This window comes from Epinephelus lanceolatus, chromosome 1 (genome assembly GCF_041903045.1).
Source record: "Epinephelus lanceolatus isolate andai-2023 chromosome 1, ASM4190304v1, whole genome shotgun sequence".
Lineage (NCBI taxonomy): Eukaryota > Metazoa > Chordata > Actinopteri > Perciformes > Serranidae > Epinephelus > Epinephelus lanceolatus.
Window position 1 is genome coordinate 49,204,809 of NC_135734.1, and position 12,262 is coordinate 49,217,070.

At 37.9% G+C, this 12,262-nt stretch overlaps 1 protein-coding gene across 1 annotated transcript in view; it reads left to right on the forward strand.

Annotated features, from left to right (window-relative positions):
- Window positions 1–12,262, forward strand: part of LOC117256880 (butyrophilin-like protein 2) — a 36,860-nt gene that overhangs the window by 8,735 nt on the left and 15,863 nt on the right. Inside the window, exons 3-5 of the mRNA XM_078172279.1 lie at window positions 6,087–6,425; window positions 6,675–6,713; window positions 7,967–8,239. Of these exons, the coding sequence (XP_078028405.1) occupies window positions 6,087–6,425; window positions 6,675–6,713; window positions 7,967–8,239 (651 nt within the window). The remainder of the gene's footprint in view (window positions 1–6,086; window positions 6,426–6,674; window positions 6,714–7,966; window positions 8,240–12,262) is intronic.

Consider the following 12,262-nt stretch of genomic DNA (forward strand, 5'->3'; position numbering starts at 1 on the left):
ATGCAGGTTGTTGGTTGAACGGGGGTCACAGACAGGAATACGGTGGTCAAATAGCCTACGGCGGCTCTGCGGCGCAAAATAACAGCTTACCGGCGGAGACAGAGAAATCCGACCCCAGGTCCAGTAGCCTAATTTCCTCTTTTGTTGGCGTCATGACTGCCGTTCACATTTCTCTCTTTGTGGCAGGTAACGCTCCACAAACCTCACCGCGCTTTAGGGACTGTTCTTTACTTATGAAGGGACTGTTCTTTACTTATGAAGGGACTGTTCTTTACTTGTCAGGGGAGGAGGGTGGCTGGTTGATTTTTATTTATTTATTTTATTTTGATCCCCCCTATGTTAATCACTTATTGATGCTGTTTTTTAAGTATGAATAAGTCATTAAGTAATTTATACCATTGAAATATCATTGATGTATTATAGAAAAGTGATTTATCTTTTTATAAATGACAAAAGGCACATCTGCCTCATTTTTGCTGTGGTATCATGATACTACTCAGAACCGTGATACTTTCACTGGTATCGTACCGTGGGTCCCAATTTTATACTGTGACAACACTAGATGTCACAACCATTCCATTCAGAGTTGCGCAGTGAAGCAGCTTGGGTGCCGCTTAAAAAAGTGTTCTCCCACTTCTAATTTTACAAATTAAGCACTGGTTATAGTACAGCGGGATCCCCCAACCATCGCTTATATTTATAGTTTTTTCGGTCTTAAATTCCATTCAAAGTGGCATTAAAAAGGTCTTAAAAAGTCTTAAATTTAACTTACTGAAACCTGCAGATACCCTGGCTGCATTTTGTGTTTACACGACAGCAGAGTTTTGGGTGCCTGAAAACGCAACGTTTTGAAAACAGGTTCCAGAGTGCAATTTTTTGGAAACGGCACCGTCTCTGTTGTCATGTAATCTTGTAGTATGCAGTTCCTCTGAAAACAGAGACTTTTTGCACGTGCATTACGTTCCAGTCACTAGGCATGCGTGAGAAAGTCGACCATCACAACAACAATGGCGGACTCCTGAGCTCTGTTTGTGTTGCTCAGCCTGTTGAATTTATCAACGCTCCTCCAGCAAAGTGTAGATTTACTGTAGCAACTCCACCTCATTGCACGTCCAGACAAACGTTTGTGCGGTTGCCACTTTGTTTGTTTATACATGACTGCTCTGTAGAAGGAAGCGCATGTGCGCCGCCGCATGTTGTTTCATTATAATGTCACACTGCCACCTGCTGGGCTGACATGTATACTACAGCGTTTTTGGTCATTTTCGCGGATCCATGTGCACAACTATCGTCAAAACGATGTCGTCTGAATGCAGAACTTTTGTCAAAACGAAAATGAGAAACGATTCCATTTTCAGCGGATGGTTTTGGTGTTAACATGGCCTAAATCTGTAAACCTCACTGTGTTGAAGTGACTGGGATCATTCCTCTAAGTGTTGGACTTCACATCACTTGAAAGTGGAGACATTTATGTGCAAAAATTATATTTATATAACAACAGTGACTAAAAATAATAGATTGTGCATTGATCAGCTTTTGCTATAACACATTCTTATATGGTTATAATACAAAACAAATTTAGCAGAATCAGAATCGGACTCATACTAAAAGAAGTTATTGTTATTAATACAGGGCCGCTGCTAACCATTTGGAGGCCCTAAGCATAATTGGTCACGGAGACCCTCTTGGCCACGTGCTCCTCCTTGAACATATTTTAGCATTGACCCTGCGTATATTTTAGAAATACAAAAAAAAAAGAGATTAGCAAGAGCTAAATGAAATACCCAAACATTAGGATTCATTAGGATGACAAATAAAAAATTATGTGACACTCTACTCTCTTTTAAACCATCTGGCAACGACTTTCATATCCATTACCTATATTGACTAACTGTTTATAATAGGACAGCCACTGCCTCAAACACTTCATCATATGCATTAGCCTAAGTTTACTGTTTATCTGTAAAGCACTTCATTATACTGATATTTTCCTACAGCTATTATGTATTTCACAATGACATGAGAGTTATATTAAAGCAAATCTAGTGGGACACAGATTAAACAAAGATTAAATATTCAAATCATACACATTACTGAACCAATAAATGCAGAGCAGAGGCAAGCATAACAATGGTGGCATTTTGTCCTCTACCCAATTTCAAATTACTGAAACTACTGAGCAATTAAAAGATTTACCAGCAGATGTCGCCCTTGCCACAGCCTCAACAGAGCCCACACTACACGACTTTTCTGCCCGTTCTGACAGTCACTATAGCCCTTTTTAAACAGGAATTGTATGGAAAAATCTCAGCACACCCAAAAACAGCAGGTGCGTAGGAGAGAGGCTGCAACCCCACAATATATAAAAATCAAAAAAGGCTCCCGCACACTGTCTCACTCTCTTATTTTTATTTAAGCAACGTTTCGGTCGGTGTGACCTTCATCAGGCATTTCAGGCAGCATCACAACATTTCATATATATATATCCAAAGTGGATGCAATTAACCAATCAGAGGACTGGAGGGCTCAACGTTTCTGATGAGCATCACCTGTCAGAGAACAACAGCAATCATTAATAAACAGCCACATTTTCAAATTTTTATAAAAACATTAATAGTTTAGAGTACAAAAATATTTTAGATTTTCTAAAGACTGTAGGCAATAGAATAAATAGCAAATATACACATACTTATAAGCGAAAAAAAATATGTATCAAGGCTGAAGAAAGGAGAGAATTTTTTCAGCATTTCCAACAGCCCCAGAATGTACCAGGCGGAAAAATAGTAAAAAATGCTCTGAATGGCTGCCTCTCCCTGCAGTAGACCAATATAACAACCAGGTAAGACAGCAGATAAGCAATAAATCTACAACATTACATTCAACAATAACTCATCATTCAATCCTTTTGGAGACAGTGTCTGTAATGTAAAAATCCAGAATGCTTCCCTTCTTTTTAGGAGCAAGTCGTGGTCTCTGCCCCTAGGTGGCAACCAAACCTGTTTGATCCCACAAAAGCGGAGGGAGGCCACGTCATGTCTCATCTCATTAAAATGAACTGCCCCTGGATAATCTTCATCCTTGCGTCGTATCACACTCTTGTGTTCACTGATTCTCTGTTTAAGTTTGCTGGTGGTCTTACCTACGTAGGCGAGGCCACACGGACAGTGAATCATGTACACAACATGAGTGGACGCGCAACTGATGATACTCTTAATAGGAAATGTTTTTCCAGTAAGAGGATGACGAAAGCATGTTGATTTAAAAGTGTTGTTGCACTGTGCGCAATTTCCACATCTATAATTTCCATTCGGAAGAGGACTTAAACAAGTTTGTTGTGGCTGATTATGTTTTTTCTTGTTAGAAAAATTAGCATGAACCAAACGGTCTTTTAAGTTTTGTCCTCTTTTGTACATAAATAAAGGTGGATCTTTAAAATGGAACTGAGCTCCGGGTCCGGGATTGGTTAATTGCATCCACTTTGGATATATATATATATATATATATATATATATACACATATATATACACACATATATATATAGATTCAAGATTCAAAGTGTTTATTGTCATATGCACAGTAAGGACACGCGTTTCCCTGAAATTTGTTCTTTTCTGTCACCAATTAATGCTAAACAATATAAATCTGAAGTATAAAAAAGATCAAAATATACTGTTTTAATATCTCCTTGCTTAGTGTAATATTAATTTGCCTGATGCGGCTAGATCTGTGAGCGTTTGGTCGATAAGAAGACTGTTAAGAGTGGGTCAGCTCAGTTCGATCTTAGTGAAAAATCTTCTTAAGCTAAGTGCGAATGTGGGAAACGCATTTTTCTTTCACGGGAGGCTTAAGAGTGTTCTTAAGAAGCTCTTAGCGCTAAAATCTTTTTAACTGGATCCTGGAAACGTGGCCAATGACTAGTGAACTTTAAAGGGGGCGTGGCTCAACAAATGATTCCACAATATTTGGACCAATCACCACAAACCTTACAAGCAATGTCGTAGAGGTTCCAGGAACAAACCCTGAAAGTTTCATTTATGTTGACCACTAGGGGGCACCACAAATAAATAAAATGGTCTTGGGATAACACAAATCAGATTATAAATCAAATTGATTGTCCAATCATTACAAAACTTGTATGTTGAATAATAATTATGAACCATGTGCGTGAAATTATTTTGAAATCAGTAAATAGATAGACAGCCAGAAGTTCCAAACAAGTGCAATGGTCTTTCTCAAAATTCAGCCAAAAATCATTGAGAGTTTGTTCAAACATCAACAAACGTGTTTGACTTTTTCAATTAAGTCATTAAAGAATGTCCCCAAAATGTTTCTGCAGCCGACCAATAGGAAGCAACAGTGTTTCCAAAGAAGAAGGTGGCTCGGTGAAGATTTAACCGTAAATGAATGAGCATCTGTCTGATTGTCATAAAACCTGTTGGTGATCTTTAATTCAGGCGTCCTGAACTGTCAAAGGTCTTGATCCTACCCAGCTTTCAGCTGTTAAAGATCCATGCTGGCTTGAACCCCACAATTGCTACTGCGGCTATATTTTTACGTTGCTCTTACACACACACAGAACAATTTACAGGAAGTGCACCTCTTGCTCCGTGTTTAAAGACAACACTGTCATTAATTAACAGTTCAGACTCTGATTCACAACAAACTACAGTCAGTGACAAAACTATGAAATGTTGTGATTGAGCCCATTTTCAGTTGTAGAAGAGTTCATAAAGGGTGTTTACACTGAGGATTCTTTAATCCAGCTGTTCTGTCAGCATCACTGATTCATTGTTATGACATGAATTTGGGACAAAAACCTATGAACATAAGGTCAAAAAACCAATGATGAAAGAAGAACTAAACGTGCTAATACCACATTATAAATGCTCCACTAAAAACTAATGTCCTGCAGTCAAAGTAAGTGTTGTTAGCAAAATGTACCTAAAGCACTTAAATGAACAGTTGTGATTGTGCAGTAAACTGTTTCATGCTGTCAGTGTTTTCCTTCTATCTGATGTTTCTGGATTCATTTTACTGCTGCATTAATGTGTTCGTGTCATTTTGCTGCTGTCGATGTTTAAGGTTGTGCTCATTTTAACTCCCTTATATCCTGTTGGGTAGTTTAATCTACAGCAATGCATCATGGTCTATAATGTTTGTATTAAACAATATTTACCTCTGAGATGTAGTGGAGATATTTGTGATGGAATATAAGATCTGTGTGTCCACTGCCTAAAAGTCACTGAGCGTTTGGCTGATAGTTTTTATTTAGGAGGATACAATAATAACAATAACAATAATAATAATAATAATAATAATGATAAATATTAATAATGAAATAATAATATATTAAATAATAAAACAAGAACCACAGAAAGTTATTCCTCTGTCAAATGTGTGGATGTTTGTCATCACTTGGAAAAAAGGGGAAAGATAGAAAGATGTTATAAATTATTAGTGAGTGTGACGTTCTTCCGAACAGGTGTGAAAAAAATAGAATTAGAAAAGAGAGAAATATAAAAGATAAAAACTCAGGATAAGAAATTATAAATATATCTTGTGAAAATATGCAGTCTGCATTTGTAATCATACTAAAGGGTGAGTTTATCAGTCAATCAATTTTATTTATAAAGCCCAATATCACAAATCACAACTTGCCTCACAGGGCTTTACAGCATACGACATCCCTCTGTCCTTATGACCCTCACAGCGGATAAGGAGAAACTCCCCAAAAAAACCCTTTAACAGGGGAAAAAACAGTAGGAGGAGGGATCCCTCTTCCAGGACGGACAGAAGTGCAAAAAATGTCGTACAGAACAGATCAACATGATAAATTAACAGTAATCCGTGTAACACAATGAAACAGAAAGAGACAGAGAGACAGAGATGCAGGACAGACGGTAATGACAGTAGGTTACAACAACATCAATGAAAGTAATAATATTATAATTATGATTCTGGCTATTGTGGTACAATATGTTGAAAGTATTTATATTTTGTTATAACATCAAACTTTAACATGTCTGTCTTAAATTAATTACTCTGCATGTAAACACACTGATTAATACATGTTTGTATCTTCCAGAGCCAGTGGTCATCACAGTGAAAGAAGATGGAAATGCTTTGTTACCCTGTTCCCTCAGCACCAAGCAGAACATTGAACAAGGACACTTTGACTGGAATAAAGTTGCTCAGAATAATGAAAAACAGAAGGAGGTGTTCCGGTACAATCAAGGCAGACATTCCAATACTGGCTTTGGATCTCAGGATGAAGAGTTTAAAGGTCGAGTCTCTCATTTTCAAGAAGAACTGAAACACGGCAACGCCTCCATCATCATCAGAAATACGAGACTGACTGACAGTGGAAACTACACCTGTACTTTTACTGAGCCGCGTCAAACGTTCCACATTAAGCTTGTTGTTGGTGAGTTCTTTCTTACAAAAAAGATGTCCTCTCATTTTTGAAATGTCAGCAGTCTATAGGAGATAAAATCTGAGTGTGCTCAAATGACCTTAAACTGTCCAGGACACAAACCAGTCAGGTCTGTGAATGTGAATCAGAACTATGTGGAAAAAACTGTACAATAAACATAGAAACACAATTATATTTCACCTGTCTGAAAAGTTGATGAAATCACACAAGAACTCTAACGTGTTTTGTTTTGCCTTCCAGGTGGTGTCTTAAAAGACAGATCAGATAAAAACATCAGAGGTGAGTCCTGATTTTAATGACGTCAATGATCTTTACATCCTCATGTTTGTGATTTGAATTCATTTCAATGAAAGGGCTGTGATTTGCTCCACAGGCCTGAGAATCACTGAAAGTGACTCCTCTGTGTTGATCTGACTGAGATCATTGTTTAAATGTGTTAGACTGATTACACGTCAATTAAAATGGAGACATTTATTATACACTGACAACTTTTTGGTGTCTCCTAATTTATGATTTGATCCTGTAGACTAGAGAATGGCTCCTGTGCTAATAACATTTCTTCCTAATGGCTCTGTCCCTTAAAGAAAAAACTCAAAGCAGGGGCCATGTGGAAACAAGGTGCTTACACACTTTGGTGAGACGTTCACTGACTTGTTGTGGGAGCAGATGATGGAACAGACACACACCACATAAACAGATACACACTTTACTAAGTGTTTGTGAGGAGAGGCAGGGCCATCACTCACTTTTTGCAATATTTTTTTTGTTTAAATTGTTAGCATTTAATAAGGTACAGTGACTAGAAGGTATATTTTATCTGGGCAACACCTGTTACTGAGAGTTAATTTGATTGATCTGGTATATTCATCATTGTGTTGTTGGCACTGGTATAAGTTCTGTGTGTCAGGACCACCAAATTACAATCCAAATACACTTCTTACCAATGTCTTTGTTCAGTTTGTGTTGAAACTGTTTGAGAGAGAAGTTGATTCAACTGTATTATCATTTTGGAGGCTGCAGTTTTATTGGATTGTATTAGATTGTACAGGTGTACCTAATAAAGTGGACACTGAGTTTATGTATCAATCACTGACACAGCAAATCTCCAATAACACAACAGGTGCACATGCTTTTAAATACCCTTTGTTTTGTATTTTATAATTTATCTTTCATATTATTATAGAAACTGTGAAATGTGTCAGACAACAAATTCAATGTGATTTAATTTTAAGGTAATTTATTTAGCACAACAAATGTGGCATAAAAATTAGAAAGTTGTGCAAATGTCTTCACTGTATATGTGTGTGTCTGTCATGATATGAGTCAGAACTATTTTTTTGTGGTTGTAAATAGGTACCAAACCTTTGGTCATAGTTAAAAGTGTTTAAAATATGAGACCCTGCCAGATAATGATATGTGGTATGATTGAGCTCTATTCTGTGCTTTTCTGTGTCTTTCAGTTTTTGATTTTGTTTTGTTGATTATAAAATGATGTAATTGTCCTTTTTATATTCTGTTGTTTACATGTGCAGCTAAGAAGCCATTCATCACAGCACTTGAGCAAACAAAAGACTGGTCACGGCTGCAGTGTGAGGTTCATGGTGCTTCTCCAAAACCTAAAGTAGAGTGGAAGGACAGTTCTGGAAACATCCTTCCTGCTGAAGAACTACAGGTCACAGACAGAGGAGGCAGCTATGACATCATCCTCCAAACTACTGTGACCAAGACTGACTACTATCACTGTGTGGTCACACAGGAGGAAATCAACCATCAGACTGAAGCAAAGATTCATGTTTACATCAGTGGTAAGATTCTTCCTTATTTTATATTCAGATATTTTTAATTGTTTATGTGTTAAAGTGTGCTGATAGTGAACATCGGTTGTGATGTGATAATACTTAAAAGTATGAGCAAAATGAACTTAAAGTAGCAAACGTTTTATAAAAAGTTTTATATTTTATAAGTTGATAACGTTTTGTTTGTTAGATCAAAGTAACCAGTAACTGTATCTGTCTGATAAATGTAGTGCAGTAAAAAGTACAGTAATCTCCTCTGAAATGTAGTGAAGTAGAAATATATAAAGTCACATGAATCTGAATCGTTCACCTCTTGTCTCATTTGAGGCTGATTTTTTTTAAAATGTTTGATCCAGATTTCATCTTTCTGTTGCTCAGATAAATATTTCTGTATTTTAAAGTGAAGGATAAATTCAGACGATCAAACCTGAACAAACGTGTAGTTTTAAATTTAAAATAAAAGCTAACGCTCTCCTTCCTTTCTGAGGAAATAAAACACACTCCAGTTAAATCTTTATCAGCTGCTGTCGGCTACAAAAGAAGAATTACAACAAATGTGATGATGAGTTTTTCATTCTGGCAGCATGAGACTGTTGATCAGATACAATCAGTGGCCACTTTATTAGGTACACCTGTTTGATTCAATACAACAGCTGTGACATAAGTTCTACCTTTACAGAGTTTATAATGTTCAGATGTTGTTGACTTTGTTATAAATGAAACTCTGTGTTTATTATTGAGGTGATAGTTAAAGGTGGTGTTGTACTTGACGATATTAAACTGAGAGTTCATCAGTTGGTTCTGATGTTTGTCCTCCCTGTTTACAAACATGAGACGGTCAGAATATTAGGGACACCTCCAGTACAACACCATCACTAACTATATCCTCACTGATAAAACACATAATTCAGTTAACACCTCTATAGAGACACAGAACACAACGTGTCATAATCTGAAAGCCATGCCCACCTGAGAGGAAACTATCAGCACCACAATATGAAACTGAGGACTGAAACACTGACAGAATGTCTGTAGCTCACTAAAAACACCAGATATCAGCATGTCAGAGGATTATTTTATCACCTTGTGTCCACCAGAGAGGAAAAGTTACACTGACAGACTGAATCCTGTCGCTCTGTCTCAGTGTCGTCTTCTCCTCACCTTCCTTATCTTGGAGAAATGATCCCACTGAACGACCAGCAGTGACATACTTTGATATTTACAACTGTTTGATCCAATCACCAGGTGAGATCATCATTTAACTGAGCAAAGACTAAAACCAGGTGTTACATAGCTTAGTTAGCTTCAACCTCTACATCACTGGTTCCCATCCAGAGGGTCCCGACCCCCATTAGGGGTCACCAAAGCTTCACAGGGGGTCGTGACACCTTCTTGATTTTAAGAGGTGTAAAGCCTCCCACAGACTGTGAGATTTTAGCATCTTATAAGTTTAGTGCAGCTTCACTGTGCGACATGGATCTGATAAACTTGGGTACGACATCAGGTTTGATGTCTGCAGACTGTACGATGACAGCGCGGACTGAATCACAGGCTACGACGTATGATGCAACAGCTTCACATACTGAGTAATGCTGCACAGGTTACTACTTCTCCACCTGTGAAGCTCAACATAGAGGCTCACATTATTAAATAACTTAAAGTTTAATGGGCAATATATACTGCAGTGTGTGTGTGTGTGTGTGTGTGTGTGTTTGCTAGCTGCTTGGTGTCTCACCTTCTTTACGCGATCATGGTCAGAGCTGGAGGACACATCATACAGGCAAGGCTTCTGCTGCTACAACTCCACAAGGTTTTCCTCTTTGCTGGAATCACACACATTTCTTTTAGTGTGTTTTGCCTCCATGGCGAGCTGCTGTCTGTCTGTCTGTTTGCGTTTAGCGCTGATCAGTGCATCATTTCATGCTGCGTTTCTATTGGTTGGTTAGTAGACGTAGGTGGTAACAGCAGTCACACAGTGAGATGGTCATCCCAAATTTATGACACTGTTAGAATTTTATCCCAGGCTGTCTTTGATCACAAGACTGTGACATCAGCCATCTTTGAACCTGTCTCACTGTGTAACATAGGACCATCGTTTTAGAGTCACGACCAAAGATATCGCCACGTTTCTTTATTTTAAGTTTAGATTATTTGAGATATGAACTTAAAACAATCTGACAGGATCAGGGCACGGTGAAGACCTGAACACGAGTTATATTCACAGAGTCTTCACTCTTTGTTAGAGCTAATAGAACAATGGCCTATAGAACGGCCTCTTAAGGTGTGTTCACACCGGACCTGTTTTTTTTTTTTTTTCGCTGTCACTCGGTTCGCCCCTTTGATATCGCTTCAGCGCTCAGTTGCAATCGCTCGTCAATGTGGCAGAAATCAACAGACTCGCTTTTTCGCTTTGATGACGTCATTGAAGCGATCCGGGAATTTCGGGGGAGGGGGGGTGCTTGACTGTCATGACATGTCAGCTTCATTAAAGGTATAGCTGCAAATTAAAAGCAGCAATAGACGTAAAAACACACAGACACAATGCATCTGTGATCAGTTCCCTAATTTAATTTTAACAATTTTTTCAATCTTCTCCAATTTCTCGTTTTATTTTATGGAAGTGATCAATGTAAGTGCACTTGTCCTAGAGCTGCCACGACGGTTTTTATAATGCAAATAACTCTGTTTAGATAAAACCTACAAGCTTCTCTTCTTATGACTTTTACTAAAAATGTGTCTTGTATGTTTTCTGAAGCCTTTAAGTGACAAAAATGAAACACACTAGATTTCTGAGCATTTATACCTCCGACCGCGGCAGACCGCTGCTGAAAGTTATACATTTTGATACATAGGCCCTACAGGTGGCTATACACATTGCAAAACTCTGTAAAAGTACACCAAAGCATACATTTTCGTTTCCATATATTTATTTGAAAACAAGTCCATTCATACGGTCAATAAAAAAACATTTTGTTAATAATAAAAAACGAATCTCAACAGTGACCGCGCCAGCCGGCGGGACTGCGGCTGAACCGCTTCCAATGTTCATTCATTCATTCATTCAGTCGCGTGTTCTGTGTGTGTGTGTGTGTGTGTGTGTGTGTGTGTGTGTGTGTGAGGAGGAGTATCAATAAAAAAAAGTTTCCACTAATTATTTCGGTGTTTATTTCTTTTATTCTTATTTTTTTTATTAAAATGCGTAATATAGCCAACAATATTATTACCAAAAGTTAATCTAATTTATTATTGTAGAATGTATTTAGCAAATCACCATTTTCAACTGGAGACACAGTGCAGCAGCAGCTCAGCAGCAAAAAAAAAAAGGAAATATAAAAAGCTGACAAATAGTGTTAATTAATTGACATGAGACACTGGAGAGGTTGTCAGTCCTATTCTATAGTCTGTAATTTTTTTATTTTATCATAACTTCTCGGAAATTACTCAAATGCATTTTTGGTGTGCTTCTGAGCACACGGGCAACATAAACAATGAAGTTACATACGTTGCGGCGCTTGGAGGGCCGCTGTAATCCTGGCGGTCCTTAAGCACCATGGACAGCGCCAATGCGTCTATCACTGTAGCGCAGAGGCTCTGATGCCTGAGACAGAGCATGTGAGCGGAGTTGGAGCTGCCTGGAGCGAGGAGCGGGAGGATTTTGTATGTATGTGCCAAAATAGGTAGTAATAATAATAATAATAATAATAATAATAATAATAATTTCTTCGTCTTTTGTGTAATAAAATATTTGGAAACGAAAATGTATGCTTTGGTGTACTTATACGGAGTTTTGCAATATGTATAGCCTACTTATGTATCAAAATGTATAATTTTCAGCTTTTTATAATAACTATAACTTTAAAGGGCCCTATTTAGATGGTCTAAAATGCAAAGCGCCAGGCATGCAGCGCATGGGCGTGTTGCAGTCACTTGCTAGTTAGACAGCACGTTTTCAGACTGTGCGCCATGGCGGAGAGTCTAAAAGGGTTGGACTTACTCTGTGAATTAGTCATGGGTGTGTTTTGGGCGTATCAT